The sequence below is a fragment of the Zeugodacus cucurbitae genome, chromosome 6 (assembly GCF_028554725.1).
Source record: "Zeugodacus cucurbitae isolate PBARC_wt_2022May chromosome 6, idZeuCucr1.2, whole genome shotgun sequence".
Taxonomy (NCBI): Eukaryota; Metazoa; Arthropoda; class Insecta; order Diptera; family Tephritidae; genus Zeugodacus; species Zeugodacus cucurbitae.
In genome coordinates, this window is record NC_071671.1 from 45,707,775 (window position 1) to 45,729,471 (window position 21,697).

At 33.0% G+C, this 21,697-nt stretch overlaps 1 protein-coding gene across 6 annotated transcripts in view; it reads right to left on the reverse strand.

The window, feature by feature from the left end:
- Positions 1–7,050: 7,050 nt before the first annotated feature.
- Positions 7,051–21,697, reverse strand: part of Fam214a_5 (Protein FAM214A) — a 134,063-nt gene continuing 119,416 nt past the window's right edge. For 5 of the 6 annotated variants that reach the window (XM_054234496.1, XM_054234495.1, XM_054234494.1 and 2 more), the window contains 6 exons: positions 13,081–14,659; positions 12,874–13,010; positions 10,274–12,365; positions 9,035–10,198; positions 8,373–8,857; positions 7,051–8,136 (listed from right to left, as the gene is read on the reverse strand). In XM_054234496.1, the coding sequence (XP_054090471.1) occupies positions 7,812–8,136; positions 8,373–8,857; positions 9,035–10,198; positions 10,274–12,365; positions 12,874–13,010; positions 13,081–14,640 (5,763 nt within the window). In that variant the 5' untranslated portion in view covers positions 14,641–14,659 and the 3' untranslated portion in view covers positions 7,051–7,811. Of the gene's footprint in view, positions 8,137–8,372; positions 8,858–8,965; positions 10,199–10,273; positions 12,366–12,873; positions 13,011–13,080; positions 14,660–21,697 lie in introns of those variants that run through there. The other variant, XR_008471950.1, reaches the window with a different exon arrangement.

Sequence of the window (21,697 nt, forward strand, 5' to 3'; positions counted from 1 at the left end):
GTTTATGTACTATGTAGTATGATTCTTTATGTATATATTACTTATAATATGTTTGTTGTGTTGTGTGACCACTTTGTTTGCATTTATTATTGTTTTATACTTAAATATATGCGCACACACACACACAAATGTATATATGTTTGTATGTATGTTAGCTGCTATTTATTTATATACTCATTATTGATAATAGTTAACATTAGTTGTTGTTTGCTATTTAACTCACTACAGTAGCTGGCTGATCTTATTAAACTGACAGTTTTCCATACATTTGTATTATTTTAAATTTTTTGTTATTTTTCTTTTATTTTGTTTATAATTTTCAAAAACTACCGCTATTGCTTGCATTTGAACATGTACATATGTATACCTCGCTTCATTTTTTTTAATATTTCCCGAACTTTCCAAGTGTAATATAAAATAAGTTTTCTATTAAACTGTAGTACTTAACGTACATTTAAATAAATTGCTAGTGTTGCAAGTGTTAGTGTTTTAACTTTAAAATATACGTATTTAACTCGCTACATTTCCATTAAACTTAAGCGTTGTAACAATTTTCACTAATCGTTCTGACCCCCTGCCACCAGCAGGCGCTATCACTACTTTCTTTTGCATGTGTATGTATGTTTGTTTAGTGTTGTTGTTGTTAAATTATATATATATTTATATATGTTTGTATATATAATATGGCCATTTCAGTTTGTTAAATGTATGCTTCCATTTAATTATTACCAAAATATTGTACAAGTATAATCTTCTTTTCTTTTTTTCTAAATATTAATTTTTCATAACATAAACCTACTACTCTTTATTGTTTATAATTGTTTTTGCTTTTTATTTATTTTTTACTTGCAGCATACTTACTTACAATTAGACATTAAATTCATATTTTCACTTTTACTCATTAAATTTTTTTAACTTTACTTCATTATGTAATTTATCACACATATTTATGTATTTAAGACAAACTGTAATCACTACTTTTGTTTTAGAATTAAATTTCATATATGCTTTCTGCAAAGACATTCGTTTTAACTGCAACGCACTACAATTAGAGTATATTCTGCACTTTCCACATAGAGAAGTGCTTTAAAAATTTTTAAATTCAAAATTAAAATAAAAAATTGGAAATTGAATATTTTAAAATTAAAAATATAAATTAAAAAATCATTAAAATTTTTATAGAAAATTACTCAAATGAAACAAATTACTTAAAACTGTATGAGAATTGTTGTAATATTTTTTTATTACATAGTAAAGTTTGTAGTAATTCATTAAATTCTAAAAAATTACTTTTTATGTTATTATTTGAAAAAAAAAAATTAATAAAGTAATCTAACGATAGTTTCAGATTAATTATTATCAAAATATTTTTTTTAACTATAAAGCAGAACTTCAATTTTTTTCTGAAATTATTTTAAAATTTTTAATAACAAAATGTTATTTGACAGTTAATTAACAAAATTTTGTCAAACAAAATATTTTTCATTTTTTTTTAATTTTAAACATAAAAATATATAATTATGGTAAAAAAATTTTACAAGAAATTAATAATAATAACATAATGTTTTCTAGTTTTATAAAAATATTATTAGAAACTTTTTAAAGTCGCAAATGTAATAAAAAATCTTGAATCTTCAGATATATTATAAAAATCAAGTTTTCCAATCAGCGAGTAGTTAAAATAATTCGAAATATTTGGTTCCATATTTTTATATTAATTAAAATCATAATACCGTAAAAACGTAAAAAAATTATATTTAATATTCTTTAAATATTTAGTATTTAAGATTTTATATTTATTTATTGATAAAAACGTCCAAATTATTGATTTTTCATGAATATGTCTTATTTATTTTGATAAATTAAAGTTACTAATATTCAATTCAGAAAAAAATTTGAAAATATAATAAAAAAGGTCGAAGTCATTACTACATTTTTACTTTATAATACCAAATTTGTTGTTATAGTAAATATTTTACTGCTAGTTTTCATTTTAAGAATAAACTTAAAAATTTCTAAAAAAAATATTAACTAAAATTTGTATTTCAAACACTTTAAATAAATAACTAAAAAAATTATGAAAATTCATTTTTAAAGAGTTTAAAAGGTTTATGACATTTTTGTATAAACTTTTACTGTTAGTTTTCATTTCGAATAATTTTAAAAATATTCAACTAAATTTTTTTTAAATAAAAACTTTGAACAAAAAACGATGAAAATTAATTTTTAATGAATTGAAAAGGTGAACTAATAAATTAAATTAAATTATTTTTAAATTCTCATTATTATAAAAAACATGAAAGATTTCATAACTTTTATTGCCATTTTTCTACACAAGTTAAAAACATCAATGCTCTAACTTCAAAACTTTATTTTAGTAAAAATAATTATATTTTTTAATTTTCCATTAACATCTACATACACAACATGTTTGTTGTGTTAAATTCAGCACATGAGTTAAAAACAAAAACTACAACAACACCGCCAAACCCTACTACTATTACCCCTACATCATTTCCACATATGTATGTATGTACATATGTATTGAAATTTATATTTTTTATAAAATTATTTATTGTTTAACGATTCTCAAAAGGCGGCGGGGATATGTCACAAAAATTAATAAGATCTCATTGCTAGTTACTAGAATTCATTGCTATAAACTACAAATATATGATATAAACACACACACACATATTTACATATAAACAACAATATGTATGTGTGTGTTAGTGGTTATATTGCGCATTTAAAATAAATAAAAAATGAATATATATGTATGCATATACATATATACACATTTGATAGCATAAACACAATTTGTTATTTGTAATGCATTAAATTTTATTAATTAGAGCATAATTATTAATTAAATAAAATTGTATATTTGTAAAGAACACTTGATTGATCATATGCAGTTATATACATATGTATGTATGCATATTTCCATTGTTAACTAATAATTAATTAATATTTAATAAGTGTATGCAACATGTGGAAGTATAATTGGGGGGAATCATGAAATTATTTTCATTATTATTAAATCAGACACACTAAAATATTGCAATCTAATTATTGTACGCATAATTATTATTTAATTCATTTGTTAATCACTTATTAGTTTATTAAATATTATAATTATTTGTTTTTTTTTCTTATTTTTATACATAAAAATCACTTGCTTTATCGAATCTTCGAATATTGTAAATGCAATACGCTCATATCGTATCACAGAAATGCTTACACTCAAACACACACACACTCGCACACAGTAAACGGCATTAAATTGCATAAAAAATTATAATAAATAATATTTATTTGTACGGAAATTTAAATAAAAAAAATTAATGTAATATAATAATTATTTAATAAAATATAATAATTGTTGAGATTGAGAGCAATTGTAAAATTAAAATATTAAAATGTTATTTTATAATAATGAAAAAGGAAAAATAGAAATAATAATATAAAAAAAATATTTTATTAAAAAAAAACTATTTAAAAATGAAAATTTTTTTTGGGAAAATTATTAAAAATTATTGAAAAAATAAGTTTTTAAATAAGAAAATTGATTGCATAAATGTATTCTACAAATGGGCATACAAAAGTAAACTGTTATAACCTAAATTTAAATATTTTTTTTCGGTCTATTATTCTAACAGTTTTTTTATTTAATATTTTTTTTTTTTTAATCAACGAATTCAATGTTTATGGCCGAATCAAGATAGAACGGTTTTTTTTTTTAAATTAGCGTTAATCCAAATTCATTTGGGGCATCAATCAAATTTCTAAAAAATTTTAAAGTGGTGAAAATTTTAAATTTTTCTAAATTGAAATATCGAAGCAAAAATTGTAATTTTCTTAAACTACAAACGGATTGAATTTTTTTCCCAACCATTAAACGCAATATGCAACAATCGTAAGAATATATTTCGAATTATATAATATTTATATATTATGTTTTTTTTTTTCAAAATTCTTTTTTTTAATTTTCGCGGCGTATAATTAATTTAAAATATATAGTTTTATAATTCAGTTTATTTTACTGTAATTACATTACTATTTATTACCACAAAAATGTTGTTTTTAATGATCGCCACAAAATAAATTAAAAATATTAATTTTTGTAGACATCGCTTTTTATTTCAATATTTAGAAAAATTGCTTTGTTTTAATAACGTTGGAACTTAAAAAATTTCAAACCTCAAAGTTGAATTCATCAATTATTCACCAAATATATTGTATGTATCCATTGGTTTATACCAAACGATTTTTATTTCGATATCCTCTTCTCAAATTTTGTTTAATTTTTATGAATTTTTATTTCAATATTTAGAAAAATTGCTTTGTTTTAATAACGTTGGAACTTAAAAAATTTCAAACCTCAAAGTTGAATTCATCAATTATTCACCAAATATATTGTATGTATCCATTGGTTTATACCAAACGATTTTTATTTCGATATCCTCTTCTCAAATTTTGTTTAATTTTTATGAATTTTTATTTCAATATTTAGAAAAATTGCTTTGTTTTAATAACGTTGGAACTTAAAAAATTTCAAACCTCAAAGTTGAATTCATCAATTATTCACCAAATATATTGTATGTATCCATTGGTTTATACCAAACGATTTTTATTTCGATATCCTCTTCTCAAATTTTGTTTAATTTTTATGAATTTTTAGTTATAATATTTACTTTTTATTTATCAAATTATTATTATTAATTTTTTTTTTAATTTTTGATTATTTCTTCTTTTTGAAATGTATTTTATATAATTACTATGCTATTTGTATAGCAAAATAATCTACAGATGATCGCAATTAAACTCTTTTTTTTCAGATAAGGAAAAAAAACAATACAAAATTGATGAAAAATTTGATTCAAGTTTCCTTTGCTAATAATTTTTTACTCAATTCTCGTTTCAAAATGTTTTGTTTTTATCACTCTTGGAAAATTATTTTTCATCAAAAGCTGAAATCAAAAAATAAAATATATATAAGTTGTCAAAATATATTTAAATCGAATAATAATTGGTTTTTTTTAATATATTTTAAATGAAGAGAAATCTTTGTCGGCATAACCTTAAACTCAAAAATGTCCGTGTAATTCCATTCAAAGTTTTAATGCGTATTCCTTTCAATTATTTTACTTTTGCAATTTGAACATCATTACGAGTATTATTTAAATTAATAAATAAAAGTCTTCGTAAATATTTAAAATTAATTTTGTTTACTGAAATAAAATAAAAACTAAAAATATTCATAATTAATCAAACATTTAACATGTAACTTTTTGTTAATATTTACTTCCATTGATTTTTTAATGAAAACAAAAATTAATTTAATTTGTATTGAAAAATTAGTTTACGAGCACACAATATAATAAACCAGCTAAATTAAATTATAATTTTGCTTCAAGAAAATACAATATTAGCAAAATTAGTGAGAATAAATTTGTTATTTTTTGTATTTCAAATCTAAAAAGCTAATGTATTTTTAATTAAAAAAATCAATTTGTATATTTTTTTAAATGAAATATCTAAATTTAACCAAAAAAAAGCAATAAAAATGAAAAAGCTTCACTGAAGGCACATGATCAGCGTAATAATTTCAAATAAATTAGTGATATAACACAACACAATTAATGTTGATGCGCTGAACAAATTATTTAAAAAATTAATTTTTGTAAATTGCATTACTTTACTATGAACACATTTTTTTTTTACTAAAATTAATAATATAATTAAGAAATAAACGAATTTAATTAAAGGCATTTAAAAAATTAAGTTGTTATACAAACAAAAACAAAATATCGTAATCTTTTAAATTAATTTCACCAATATTTTATGTAAATTGAGCATCGCAAATTAAATTTTTCTTTTAATTTTTATTTTTTTCTAATTATTAATTTTTAATATATTTTTCATATTGAAATATTTTATTATGTATTATCATTTATTGAATATTAATTTTTGCCATTTAATTTTAATGTTATTATTTTTTTTTGTTTTTCATTTTAAATTTAGAAAAAAAATTAAACTGTTACAAATGCATTTTTGGATTTTCGCTTTTTCTGAATTTTAAATGAATTTATTGTATTTTATTTCGCCTTTTATTTAATTGACTCTTTGTGGTGTTGGAAATATATTTAATAAATAAATATATATTTATTTATTTTTTTAATTAATTATTTCATCATTTTAATAAGAAAAATATTTTTAAAATAATTATAATTATAAAAAAGGGAAAAGTAATATTTTTGTTAAAATAATAAAACTCTCGTATTCCATCATTTAAGCTCAAACCTTACATAATTGTTCGGCCAATAAGTAAATGAAAAACTTAACACATTCACACACATACAAACGTACATACAAAATGGATCGATATTAGCGTTTGCATACATATATTCACATTTCAACGAAAATTCAAAATTAATTTGATTTTTTTTTTTTTTTAATAACAGTTATCAATAATATTCTATACGAAGGGAAGCGAACGAAGATAACAATCAAAAATGGGTAGCTAAAGAGAATAATAAACTGTATGAGCAGGGATTTTCGAAGTTTAAAATTTGAATAATTGTAATTAATAATTACTGAATTTTTCAATAGCAAAAACATGAAAATATGGAATCGTTGTTAAATTTCAAAAACAAAAGATGAAATAAATATATATAAACGCGTCACAAAAATTTAATAACTTTTCAAATATTTTAAGAAAAATTGGCACAAAGAGTTGCCAATGCTTTTGAGATAAAGATTCCAACTTTTAAAAATAATTTGTTTATGTTTTTTGAAAAAAAAAAATCAATTTGGTATGAGCACTGCTCAAGCCGCCAACAAACACTTTTCATCTTAAATTACTGCCAGAGTTTTTTGGTCCACCTTCCAATACACTGACACAAATACACACAACGCAACAACAAAATCCCCACTAGTTCAGCCACTTGCCTGCAACTCCATTGGCCACTGTCACCACACCAGCGGAAGCAGTGGCTTCTTCTGCCATTTCAATAGTTTTTAAAAATCAATTTGTTTTTGTTGTAATTAAATTTGCAAATTTCATTTCAATTTGTATTGTTTTTCAATTAAAAAATATATATAATATGTATATCTCGTATAATGTATGTTTATGATATTAAAAAAATAGATAGATATCTATATCTATATATATATCGTATGTATATTTAAGTAATATTTCTAAAATAAATAAAATTACACAATTTGTTTTGTATCGAATTGTACATAAGGTATTTAGTGAGATGAGCATGTGTGAGTTGTATGCACGTGTACTTAGAGGAGGGTTGGGTGGATGGTGGACGCTTGTGTTCGATTGTAACGCTAATGGGGGTGATTAAAAGTGTTCAATGTGTTTGTGGGGACGTAAGTTTGAGGTGAGAGATGACAAATATTTAGATGGAAAACGAATGAAAAAAGTGGCGTGGACGCAGTGGCACACACTAAATTAAATGGTTAACATCGAAAATAAAGTGTGAAATTCTAGAATATTGTTTTTGTAATTATCATAATTAATATTGCTATTGTTGTTGTTGTTGTTGTCAGCAAAGGCCGCAAGAGTGGCTGTTGTTGTTATAGCTATTGGCTGACTTCTGCGCCCATTATTCACATCAGGTGTCCACTTCCATCACTTCCATCACTTCCTTTTTGTTTTTGTTTTTGTTTTTTTTTTTTTTTTTACCCGCCCACTAATTATAACTGCAGTGCCAGTGTTGCAAACGTAAACGCAACTGTTTCCAAAATAATACAAAATAATGATGCGTTTGTGTGCGCACCGCTCGCACCAACTACTAAATCTTATTGCTGCCGCTACCGTTATGGTTGTTAGTTGTTACTGTTGTACTATTTGTTGCGCCAACCGTTGTGGCGATGACATTCAAATTGCTACTGCCGCTGCCACTGCCGTTGCCGTTACTATTACTGGTGGAGCTGCTTTGGTCTTGCCGTGCGCTATATTTGGGATTTGTTGGCATAACGGTGTCGGTGACGAGATCATTGGGCGCCTCCAAAACGCCCTTAGCATGTGCCGCTGCCGTATCACAATCGGTGCGGCGTGAGATCAACAAGCGTATATCGGTGTGCAGTGAGAGGCGACCCGAGCGCGACGTTTGGAATCTGCAATGTGTGGTAGAGAATATATATAGAAGAAGTGTGGGAGAGACTGACTGGTTAACAACAAGCGCTGTGAATTGTCGGTCGACAAACAGAACCAAAAGTGTATTCAGATTTTTATAAAATTTTTGAGTTTTTTTTACAAAATTTCCAATTCTTTTTAATAAGTTTTGTTTTCCAAATTTTGCAATAAAATTTTGTTGTTGTGTTCTATTTCATAATTTAATAGTTTCACTTACCTTAAATGTATGGAATAACGTAGGCGTTTCATATTCTCTGCTGATATGAAGTGTCCGAGATTGCTTTCGCCGTGCAGGCCGCCGCTTGGTGAGAGGCGATATTTGTTTTTGGCATTATTGTTGTTATTACCGTTATTATTCCTATTATTATTTTGATAGCACTCGCTGTTGTTGTTGTTTATGTTCAAATTATCATCACCACCAGCACCGCGTCCACTGCCGCCGCCATAGCCGTTTGTGTATGGTTGCTGCTCCATTTTCGTCGACGTGCTGCTGCTCTGTACATTCTGCGTCGTCGCTTCATGCGTACTGGCCTCGGCCAATATACGTTGTCTGATGAAGGTTTGATGCAGTGGCGGCATGTCGCGCATATCGTACGGTATCACGAACATACGCACCACTGTGCCCATCGGATTCAGCAGAGTGGCTTGTACATTGCCAGCGCGTGGTACCGAGTAACCCTTACGTGGCAGACGTATTTCGCACTGGAATAGAGGGTGAGATGAGTTAATAAAATTTCGGATTTCAATATTTTTTTTTATAAAACGACATTGGAATATTAGAAAAATCAGAAAAAATCGTTGTTTAGCTACTTTTTGCATATTCATTCCCTTCCTTCCCACATGCGGCTTGATCAAATTCCCCTCAATTCAACAACTCACCACATAAGGCGTACTCAGCGACTCGCCACGCAGTTCGTAGAAATATGAAGCGGCCGGTATTGTCAGCTGTGTGGGACAGAAGCCACCCGATGCGCCCAACAATACCGTAAAACCCATCACTTCCACCTTGGGCATTAGGCGCTTTTGCAACAGCGACTCTTCCAGATTGCCCAACAACGGTTGGCGACCAAAAGCAGCCGCGACGCGTGCGCTCTGTTTCAGCGGTGATGTAGCTGGGCTATACATGCCAGCACTTTCCAAATCCTCATCGGAGAATTGCTCATCCGAACCGAGCGACGAACGATCCGAGCGATCGGATAAATGACGTGAGCGCCGCTTATAGATCGCCGCCTGTTTGGCGAAACGCGGCGACAGTGACGGCGAATTGGGTAGCGTGGGTGCCGAGTATGACTTTTGTACAGGTATATTATTGACTTCGGTGGTGAGTGGTGAGGCACTAACATTTCCGCTGCTGGAATGCATAAGCTGATGATGCAACTGCAACTGATTGCCGCTGCGATGCAGCATTGTCGGCTCAAAGCAAAATGTAATATCATTTGTAGCACCATGAATGGGTATTGGCGATGAGTGGCTGCTTGTGAGGCTGGCGCCGGTGGGCGATGGCATCGGATTGCAGAAGATTGGTGTGAGGTTCACTTTGGGTAGTCCTTTGCGCAGGAGTAGCGCATTATGTGGTTGCGGCTGCTTGTGCGGCTTGTTTGCTGTGACCACATCATTGTTGTTGGCGCGCACGACAGCAAAACCATCGCCGGCAGCGCCAACCGCCTGATTGCTGCTAGCATTCACATTGCTGTGATAATTGCAGTGCAATTGCAGGAGATTGGGTTTAGGTGTCTGCTTATGCTGAAATGCCTTGTGTGTGCCCTGCTGGCGCTGTTGCGTCTGCAGCTGTGGTGAATTAGCGCCGCAAGTCGCTGTGGTAGTGGGTGTTTTAAACTGTGATTCATCGAAGCGTTCGTCATCCATTATGTTAGTGATGGCCGGTGGCGTGCGATTCTCACTGCGATCGCTGCACTCGACGTTCTGATCACCACAGGCATGATCGCCTCTCGTCAGTGGTGGATAACGTGCAGCGTTTGTGGCGCTGGAGAGCGTGCAACGGTCGATTTGTGGAGTCAGTTTGGTGGATGACAAAAAGGATTCCTGCAAAACGCGCATATAAAAGTTAACAATATACATAAACACATTTTGATGGAGAAACCAAGTATGTATACATACCTCTTCCATAATTTGTGTGTGCGTTGGCAACGCTGTTAGTGGCGTCACCGGCAGTTGAATATCCTCGGCGCTTTCCGCAACGAATTTGATATCTTCAAGCTGCTTCCCACCATCGTCATCGGTGTCATCGCCAATATCTGCATTCTCAGCTTCATCAGCTAAATGCTCATTTGTGCTGGCAGTTGCTTCTTCACCATTGCTAGTGCCGAAGTTATGCTGTGTCTTCTGCCGCTTGCAAACTTGACAACCAGCCAGTGGATTCTCATGCAAGCTACTGCCACTGCTCTTGGCGCCCACATTGACATGCGTCGTGCTGACACCGCTGAGGTGATTGTTGTTCTGTAATTTGCCACCGCACAGTTTGCGCGGTTGCTCCTTCTTGTGCTTGGCGGCGGCCACTTTGGGCGTGCGCTGTATGGCTTGCAACAGCAATTCGGCCTTGTTGCGTGGCGTGTGTATGATTTCGCTGCTGCTAAGGCTGGACGCTGTCGAGTCGTCCATATCGTCAACATCCGGTTCGGTGGGTTCATTTATGGCTGGCTCTTCGCGCATGCTGCCACTATTGCAACGCATGCAGACGAGCGTCTTCTCGCAGCCACATTGACGACAACAACTCAGGGGTGTCTGTGTGCCCGTCGAGATCATTTCGATGCGCGTGCTGGTGCGCGAGAGCAACGTTGTCATTGTGTTGCTGCAATGCACGGCAGCATCGTCCTCATCGCCCTCCTCCATCGGCTGGCAGCAGTTCGCTTCATCGTGCTCTTCTACTTGTGCACGTTGTACCTCGTGTGTGGCTTCCTGTTCGCACGTTGCATCCACGCTGTTGGATAGCGGCTTGCGTTGATGATGATGATGATGCTTCTTGTCGCGTTTCAACATTCGCTTGCGGTACTTCATCAGCTGCTTCTCACGATGCGACATATTGGCGCCTGCGCAGAAACCGCTTGTGTTGGTTATGCTATCGCCAGTGCTGTTCGCGGCATCGCTAGTGTTATCATCCTCATCGCAGTACGCCTCGCCGTCAGCCTCATCGACTGGCAGTAGCTCATCCTCGTCAATGAAAAATACACATTTGTGTGGCGGTGCACAGTTGGCGCGGCTGCATTGCATGTTGCTGTCCTGTGGGTCATCACAGTCGTTTCGGGGCTTGGAGCTGCCGCTGCCACAACTGGTACCGTTCGAGACGGCTGTAGCGTTACACATTGAGTTGTTGGAGCTGCTGTTTGAATGTAAATTTATGCTGGCAGAGCTCGTTGCTGAAGTCGGTGCAGCCGTAGCGATGACACATCTACTCGGACGACTGCTGCGTGGCGTCTCCTCCGATTTTACACCAGCAGCACAGCTGTTGCCATTGCGAAATGAGGTTAGTTCAGCGCTATTGATATTGCCGCTGCCATTTGGTGTTGCAAGCCATTGCGTTGCCTCGGCTATAGCTGCCACACGTGGCTTTGAGTTGGACATGTCACAACCTATTGTGGCTGTTGTGGACGCCGCAGCTGTTTTTGTTGTTTTAGTTTTAGTTGCTGTTGCTTTGGTTGTTGCCATTACTGGCATTGTTGTTGATACGGCAGTTGTAGCTGTTGTCGTTGTTGTTGGTGTTGGTGTTGCCATTGTTGTCCCCGGTGTGGACAACATAAGTGTACCGATTTTCGGTATGCCGCCGTTGATGCGTGGAAGACTCTTGAGACAAACCGATATGCTACAATTCTCCGAAACATTGACATTCGGAAAATTGTGTACATTCGGTTTTGAATTAAAGCAGGCAGTGGAGTCGAATGACTTGATGCGGTAGAATATATTAAGGCGTGGTCGTCGATTCACCGACAGCGCATTATTGAGCTGATTATTAAGCGTATGTGAATTCGGCGATGTGCCCGGTGTGATGTTGCTGCCAGCGTTGTTGGCGCTGCCCACCGGTGTGGCCAGATCACCAGCAGCTCCTGTGGGTGTGTGAAAAATTATACGACCCGTGTCATATATAGTTTTATCCGATTTCTTGATCAGATCACACCAGGCACTGATTTGGGAAAAATACAATTGGCTGCGTATTGCACTGCAGAGTGACGGTAGCGTCATGGTGGGCGGTGGAACTCTAGTTGTGGGGGAGAAAATGAGAAATTGTGACATTTAGTACTTTTAATATAAAATGGGGTTCTCATTTGAAAGGCTTCTAATGTGGATAGTCTCATTATTTTTTTTAGGTTAATAAATCAAGATATTGTAGCACACATTTTTCAAAAATATTTTATATAGTTGCCAACACAATTTAAATAATATTTTTATATAGAAAATAAGAAAAATGTTATTTCAAAACTTCAGATATGTTTTAGATTTTAATTAAATGTTAAGTAGGAAGGAGAAAAATGTATATGAAATTAACGTTTCTTTAGAAAATATTTATAAAATATGCGTTATTACCTTGCCACCCAATTCGAAAATTAAAAATGTTTAAAAAATGAAAATTATTAAATTTTATTATAGTGGATTGCAATAGAGAAATGTGTATCGAAAATAATGATAGGTTAGAAGGGAATGATACGTATATGGGATTTGTGAAACAAGGACAGCATATACAGTTTGGAGGTATTTCAATTACTTACTTTTCTTTTTGTGTAATGATCCATTGTTCGAGTAGCATTTTATGGTTCACCGGTCCTAGGTAAACTTCTATGCAAACCGGTTCGCCACGTCCGATAATCGCCTCCATTTTATGGCAGTACGCTCGCCAGCGGGAGCACTGAAGAATAAAAATTTATGTGTTCATTGAAAAACATATTGCCATCTATTGTAATAGAGTTGCCACTTACAGTTATATTTACGTATGACATATCACAGAAATGATCCTCAGCTTCAGCGGCCTCCCCCTTCGCCAGGCCCATCTTCCTGAGGAATTGATCACAGTGCGGTCCCTGTTGCGGGTGCTTGGACGCTGTTGTTGTTGTTGTCGCTGCCGTCGTCGGCGTCACTTTCGTTGTGTGATTTATTGTTGCTGCAGCAGCCACTGCCACCGACGCAGTTGTTGTATTCACCGCTGTGCCCGGGATTGGTATGCGTCCAGAGCCGAAATTCATGCCGCTTGTTGCCGACGCATGTCGCATATAACGCTCTTTTGTATGCAAGTTATCCACAACCGTTGGCCAATGCGGGCGTGGCGATTGTACGCCACTGCCACAACTGCTGCCCGAACCAGGTTGTTCGAGAAAGCGATGTGCTGTGGCTGAGGCTGAGGCGGTCGGTGTGGTGGCACGGTAAATATACATTGACTGTGGTGGCGGTGGGGAGGAGAGTGTCGCAAAACGATAGCTATTTGGCGTGCCAGTAGCACTATTCGCGCTCATACCACTATGATTAGGCTCTATTGAGGGGCTGCCACTGCGCAGACAGGTTGTCGCCAACGATTGCAGCGAAAGCAGAAAATTATCTGAGCCCGAACCCGGTGAAGAGCTGGCGCTGCCTGCACCGGCGCTGCTACCACCGGTTGCTGTCACGGATGTCGCGCTGCACATTGCATTCAAATTTGTGCGATTTAGTAGACTGCGACGTACGATCTCGAAATCTCCGCGTTCATTAGCACCGGACTCATTGATAGCCAGCGCGACGAGCTCGGGCTCACGTGCCTCTACCGCCACGGGTTGTTCGTAGGTCGTACTGAGGTTAGCGGCTGGCGAAACCTGTCGCAGCTGGCACAATTTCTGTGTCCAACGTTGATGTGTGCTCTCCGCCGATGAGGATGCAGATCCCGAACTGTTTGCACTGTACGGATCAATGTAGAGTGGCGACGCGTCACGTACGTGTGCAGCGCTCACTCCACTATTGTTAAAGGCATATGGATTCGTTGTTATATTGATCACATGTCCACTACCAACAACACCGACACCAAAGCCGGCGGCAGCACGAGATGTCGATGGGCGAGATGTAGGCGATTGACGTCCTCCGCCGACAGCAGCGCCGCCAACACCACTCCCACTAATGCCATACGAAGTCTTGGCAAGCAGACCGCTGGTGTTGTAATTATGTAAATGATTGCCAACACTACTGACTGTGCCACTGCCGATACTATGTCCACCATGCCCACTCCCACTAAGGCCGCTGGTATCACTGACTGGGGCAGTGCTACGCATAATTTGTGGTTGATATTCATCGTCGGCTAAAGCGCGTCCCTCCAATATTAAGGAGGCTAGTCCTAATAAAACCGACGGCGATTGGGCAGCAGGTGGTGTGGTGGCAGTGGACGACACTGTATTGGCAGTTGGCGTCGTTGACAACAACATATTCACCTGTCCATTGTTACTTGTACTGTGGTTATTGCCGGTGGCACCGCTAACTGTAGCGGTGGATGTGGAACTACTGACTGTGGTTGGTATCATTTTGGCTGATTGGATTGAACTGCAATGAAAGCATAAATAACGCGATTATTGGATGTTGATTTTTTATTAATATTACTAAAGTAAAGTATTTTTTTAAATTAATTATAATAAAAGCGATAAAGATAACTTAAAAATTTTAAGGAATCTACGAGTTTATTTAAACTTTAGCTTAAAGCTGTTCTAAAATATTAAGAATATATTTTCTACTTTTTAATCCACGAAAGGCAATTTTTACTGAGCATCGAAAGCTCGTAGTCTTACTCTAAATCCTTCTCCCTAGACTGGTTAGAGATTAACATATGGATAATAAAAGTTAAAAATTCACAAAGCTGGTCCTAAATAACAATAAATATAAGAGCTAGACCTTTTGGACTTTTATTGGCATTCAGGAGAATAAATGCTGACTCATAAATTTTCCGATCTTATGTTTATCCTATATAATTGAAGTTTCAGATTTTATTATTCTCATTCAAATTGTCATATTTAATTTTTTTATGGTAGAACAAAGTTTTGGTACTAATTAAGATTAAATAAGGATAAGACACCCTCTTGAAAGCGGGATTTTGTTTTTTTTTTAAATATATTTCTTTACAGAAATGTCGATTGTAATTTTTCGAAAATAAGAGTTTTTGAATAAAGTATACGATCTGGCTTCGGTTGTTTGGACCAATTTCAAGTATATTGGGCAAAGTTGCCATTTCGCAGACGAAGTTAATTCGAAACAACGAAATTTATAGTTGGAGATAGTGTTTAAAAAGGTAAAACGTCACGTCAAACGTCAAAATTTTGACAAATAAATAGTGATTTTCGAAAAACGAATTCTATCATAATTAAAAACAATAATTACCACAAAATGTGGCTTGTATGTATATTTTATGCTAATAGCGGATACATCTTATCATGTCTCATGTGTATCATAACCTAAAATATCTGAATTTCCCACGAATATTTTACAAATTGGCAGCATTGCTTGCTTTTGTGTGCCTCCATCAGTGATAATTTAGCTTTTAAAAAGCAAATATAAAGCATGTACTTAATAATTGACAAGTACCTATCAGCGCATTATATTTGACTTGTTGGTTGAAGTGTCTTCATAACCTGATGGGTTGACTTGAGGTGGGTGGTGGAAATGAGAGGGTGTAATTTTTGCGTAAGTGACCTCGCCAATGCAAATTAAAGTGGAGAACTATGAGGCGCAAGGAAAACTGTAAATATGTACATATACATAAGTACATGTAGACATAAGAATTCACATAGGTGTATGGATGCATATGTAGGTAGAGTGTAGTGATTTGATGTTCAAGCATAAACTGGGTCAGGGTCCAACTGCATATAATGCAAATTCAAAGGCATGCGAGTACATATGTGTACATAAATAGATATGTATATGTAGACATATACATAGTAATGACATAAATAACAAAATCTGTGGCATAGCAACAGTTGCCAAATATGTTGAGACACACATACATATATACAAAGTATGTTGCATGCAACGATGTCATGCTGTGGGCGCATGTGAAAGCCTCTGCAGGCAATCACTGTGAGTATTTTGTCAAGTACAAGGACTTTGTTGAGTTGTGAAAGCAATATACATATGTACATACAGACACAAGCCTACACAAGCAAGTTGTAAGAGGCTCACATAGCAACAAATGCATTATTTGCTCTACTTTTATGCACATATACCACCCATTACGGGTGGATAAGAGATAAGAGGGTGGGCGGTTGTTGTGAAAAGCATAAAAGTAGAACAACTAGTGCAATTTATGCTTGTTTTTCTTGTAGTTGCTTTATCACTTTCACTTATTACAACCCGTTACATACACACCCATATATACATATATAAACATGTATACATATATTGTATAAGCAAGCCATAACGAGGTCATTACAACAATAGGTAAATGGAAATATGTAACAACAACAACCACACAATGCAATGCAATTTCCGCAATATGAAAGCTTGATCCATACAAGCTACAACATACATACGCACATCCCTTCATATATATATATACATATGTATGAACAATATAGTTACAATTCATTTGGAGGCCGTAGGATACGGATGCGGATACACTTGCGGATATGTAAGAGCAACATATGTATTTCAGCGCACATACTATTTGTTAGTGTGTCACACGAAAATTAGGTCAATTTATAGTTAACGTACGAGCGACAAAGTAAAATGGCACAGCATACTCGTAAGTAGGTCATCAGCGGCGCATAATGACCACCGAACACGGACAATTTATTGTCTAAATTTTTTCCTCACTTGATGGACGAACGACGTTTGATTGAAATTTATTGTAAGCGCATAATAGCAGTGGGTGGAAATACGTTCTTATATGCATAGTTATATATATATATCGTATTTAAATATGCAATTTGGAATTTTAATAGAACACTATAACATAAAATAGAACCCTCAGTCCCCTTATTTTGTTTTTTGAAAAAATGTATTTTGAAATTGTGTTAAAGCAGTTTAATAAAGTTTCTAATCATTTTGGGGATTCTGAAAATATTTAAAAGTATTGCCTTCCTAGGCAATGCTTCTTCCGATCTCCATTTCTCTGAAGACATTTTTTTCCAAGTGAGGAAAAAGGAATTTCTTTTACTACTTCCCGAAACTTCGATGTTCTTTACCAATGAAATATTTTGCAAGAAGTTCGTAAGTTATTAATCTTTAAGGAGACCAAAACCAATATTCAACTATTGTTTCATTTCATTGTGACAGTAGCGAATGCTTTGGTATATTCCTGTTATCAAACGCACTTAAAAATAAGAGATTTACTAGCCTTCTACATAAAGAGCAATGTTCCATCAACAGCTCAACCACATCCTTGAGCTTGTCAAGTTTTTAAGTTTTATTGTTAGGCAATAAACAATCAGATCCAATAAATAAAGAAATATTGAAGAAAAAATTATTATAGCTTGTGTTCGATTTCGAAAAATCGGTATGTCCAAAATTGAGCTTTTAGAATTTGCTGAATCGACTACTACTATTCACAATCAATTTCTCTCTGTTATCTCTACCTCCTATGATATGTTCTAGGATACTGTCGATACATACATACATATGTATGTGAAACTTCAATTCATTAAACCGAATGAAAATTCAAAACAACAATTCTAATTACAGTTCTTCTAATATATTTCTCACATTCTATTTACGTCCTTTATTTATTCTCAACAAGGTTTCAAAAGCTTATGGAAATGTGAATACATGGATGTATGTATGTGTAGGGAATATAGATTTTTTAAAGTTTTTTCATTTAAAAAAAAATGTCAGACTCTAAATAAATCGTTCAAAGTAGCCATTTAGGAGGGGAATACCATCGGACTTCAAAGCTTAATTAAAATGATTTTTGGATATAGAAATTCAAGAAATATATAACAAGAAACAAAAAGTTATCTGCATAGTTAAGGTCATCACGGCTAAGCATATGTTACTCATTTACTGCTAACGCGAACCACAAAATAGTATTTCGTGAAGTTCAATCGCAAATCCAACGAGCTTTAACATCGTTTTGTACCTGTATAAAAAGTTATGTCAGTCGAAACAGTGGCTGAGATCTATTAGTGAAGAATACAATATTGAGGTTTCTAAAAGGGTCTGAAAGGTAGAAGTGGTCATTATAAAATTCTAACATTTTGTATGAATTCAGCAACAAATTAGATGATAATTGTTCACCCATAATTGCACCGATATATTTACATATATACTTTCGTGAAGATCATAATCCTATTTAGTTTTTTAATTGTTCCCACAGAAAACCAATATTTTGGTAATAAAGAATTTTCTGTATGAAGAGAATAACATATACATGTACATATTTTACATATTTACATACACAAAATAAATAACTATATGTGTATATTATGCAACATTTCAACAGGTCAGATTACAGTATACATGCAACTCAGTTTTTCATAATTTCGAGTTGTTGTAGTCAAAGATGTGGGTGACCTAGTGAACTAGTTGCAACTATGAGTTACACAATAAAGTTTTAATAAGTGCACAAAGCCTTCATATATGAACATACAAATGCACATTAGAATATCTCTACACATGTGTGTGTGTGTGGATACAACAACTGTGCGCCTTACTTGCTACTGAGGGGGGCTGACCCAATTCGCCAATTCGCAATGAAAGCAGTCTGAGCGATGGCAAAAATATTGATTTTCGCAAAATTGCCTGGAATTTCGGATACATAAACATTCAGCGAGAGACAGTGAAAGTACGTACATAAATAGATATATCTGCTATATGTAAATACGCGCATGCATTTCTATATGCAGCGCAGCTTGCCCCCAGTTGTGTGCAGTGCGCATACATAAATTCAAGGAAGTTTAAGAAACACAACAAATAATGCAGACGTTTATGACTTGAAAAGGTAAATAAGGAAATTAATGATTTATTTTTTTTACATGTTTACACACATATACACGCTTGTTGAAATTTATTTAGACTGAACTGTGTGCAGTTTTGGCAGGTGATATGTTAAGGTTATATTATTTATAGAGAGATAGGGATTATTTTTTGAGAATTTGTATGGAATATAATTTTTTTTTTACAAAAAAATACAAAAAAAATGATAATCCGAAATAATTGTTTTATGAAAATATGAATTAAGTAGAAAAAATAGATTATTTAACTTTGGATATTTTGAGATGCGAAAATTATTTTATTCTATAAAAAAAAAAGAATTATTTACTTCAATAAAAAAGGAAATTAAATATTTAGTTATGTAAAAAAAGTAAAAGATAACAAAAAAAAAAAAATACCCAAAAAATAAAAACAAAATAAAAACAAAAATATACTAATTTAAAATGTTTTTAGCGAAATAGGTGATAGGTCAGTCCGTGATTTTCGAAAAATAAAGTTTTTTTACACTTTAGAGTCTAAAAAATATTATATTTACCAATTGATTGATAATGAAAAAAATGTATTTTTCCTAGACATTTGACAGTTTTTCAACAACTTTCGGTGCCGACATTCTACATCTTATATTACTCGAGTGTTTGCCTTGGTTTTGTTTAAATTCATATAAACGTAACTCGAAGATTAACCAAGCTACTCTTGTATGATTAAATATTTATGCGCATTTTTTTTAAGTGCCGTAACTGTATACACTTAATAAATACATACGCATGTAAGTATGTACATACATTTGTCAATTAATCAACAAAAGTATGTAATTGAGCAGCTTAAGTAACACAAGCAGTCAAAAGGTCAATGCGCTCTCGTAACAAATAAATCAACTGAATTTTAAAGCAAATAATGATAAATTCAACAATTAAATGTGAAATAAAACGAAAAATAATTGAATGCGATGACAAGTTTAAATGAGGAATTAAAAAAAAATATTTTTTTTTCTCTACTAAAAAATATAAGAATACAGAAAATATTTATAACAGATATTTTTCGAAACATTTTTAGAAATACTCTCAACATTCAAACCAAAATTTATATTTAATAACATCTCTATATCTATACAAATGCAAATGTTGCTCCACAACTCATCTTAGCAACATAATTAATAAGCACAGCAACATTGTTGCTTTAAATGTATATTCAAACAACGCCAGCAACATTTATACATTTGTTTACAGTCACCATGTCAACATTATAAACATGTACGTAACACAATTTTTATAGTTCACGTTGTTGTTCTTTGTTTATCTCTTTTTTTAGCATTTTCCTAGTATCTTGACCTGTATACTGCTATCAAAGTATATACAAAGCGTAAAACAAACAAAAACAAAAACAATAACAAATAAATTAACACTTAATAAAAGCAAAAGCAAAAAAGTTAAAAAGTAAAAGGTAAACACACAAAATGAGAGCAAACTGTGACAACAACCGCATTTAATCAGGTTTGAGTAACGTTATCAGCAACGCATGCGATTCCCCTTAGCGCTTAAGCACCAAAGCAAATACAAACAAACAAAACAAAGTAAGGCAAAGGCAATATAAACATATGATTGCCTTTGAATGCGCTCACACTTTTGGAAGAGAGAGATAGAGGAAGAGAGTGACAGAATGAGAGTGGAGCAAATACAAAAAAGGTGAGAGTGAGCGCGCTTGCGAGTTCATAAAATTAGAAATGTTGAGACCGCATACAATGTTGCCAGAGACATACATATGTATTTATGGAAAATTGGTAGTGTTGTGAAAAATGGATTTAAAACAATAAATTTGGTAAAAAATGAAAAAATTTAAATCTATATTATATAATTATAAACTATATTAAATATGATAACAAATTAAAAAAAAAAATGTTTCGATTCGAATTCGTAAAATTTTTAGATATTTTTAATCTTTAAGTCGAAGAAAGAGTTCCACCAAAGAAGCGATTATTTAAAGCTCGTTGCTTTGTGGTAGAGCTAGATTTCAGTAAGAAAATTAATATTATATATTTGAGTATAATTGGTTTTTTTCTGAAATTCGATTTATTTTTATTATTTTAATATTTATTTTTACATATTATACATATTCACTCCTTTTCCCATTTATGGAAATTGTAGCTTCTGTTATGTCAATACTGGTCTCATAAATTGAGAGTGAAAATCAGCTGTCTGCTGTATAACAAAAAGTTGGAGAAAGAGAGAGAGAGAAAAACTGGGGTAAGAGAGTTGAGAAGAAAACCACACGGTGGAGCAAACTGAGCACAGCTGGTTGAGCAAATCTATGTAAGAATATGTACATAAATATCCAAATAGAAATACATATGTTTGTTGGAGAAGCGGTGCAGCAGGGGGTCAGAATCAGAAAACTTGTATTTTCATTGGGAAGGTGGAAACTTTTTATGTTGGGACAACTTTACAAAACACGTGCAGTAGACAAGTAATAATGAAATATACCTTTCTATTAAAGGAGATCGTTGAGTGTATGTATATATGTAGATAAATATATATATATATTTGTTTGTACATATGCACTTAAGTATGTCTGAAGTCAAGTAGAATGCTTTTATATGTGCTCTTTTAAGCAATGTCTTAGATAACAAATCAAACAAATATATTAAATAAAATAAAAATTGAAATAATA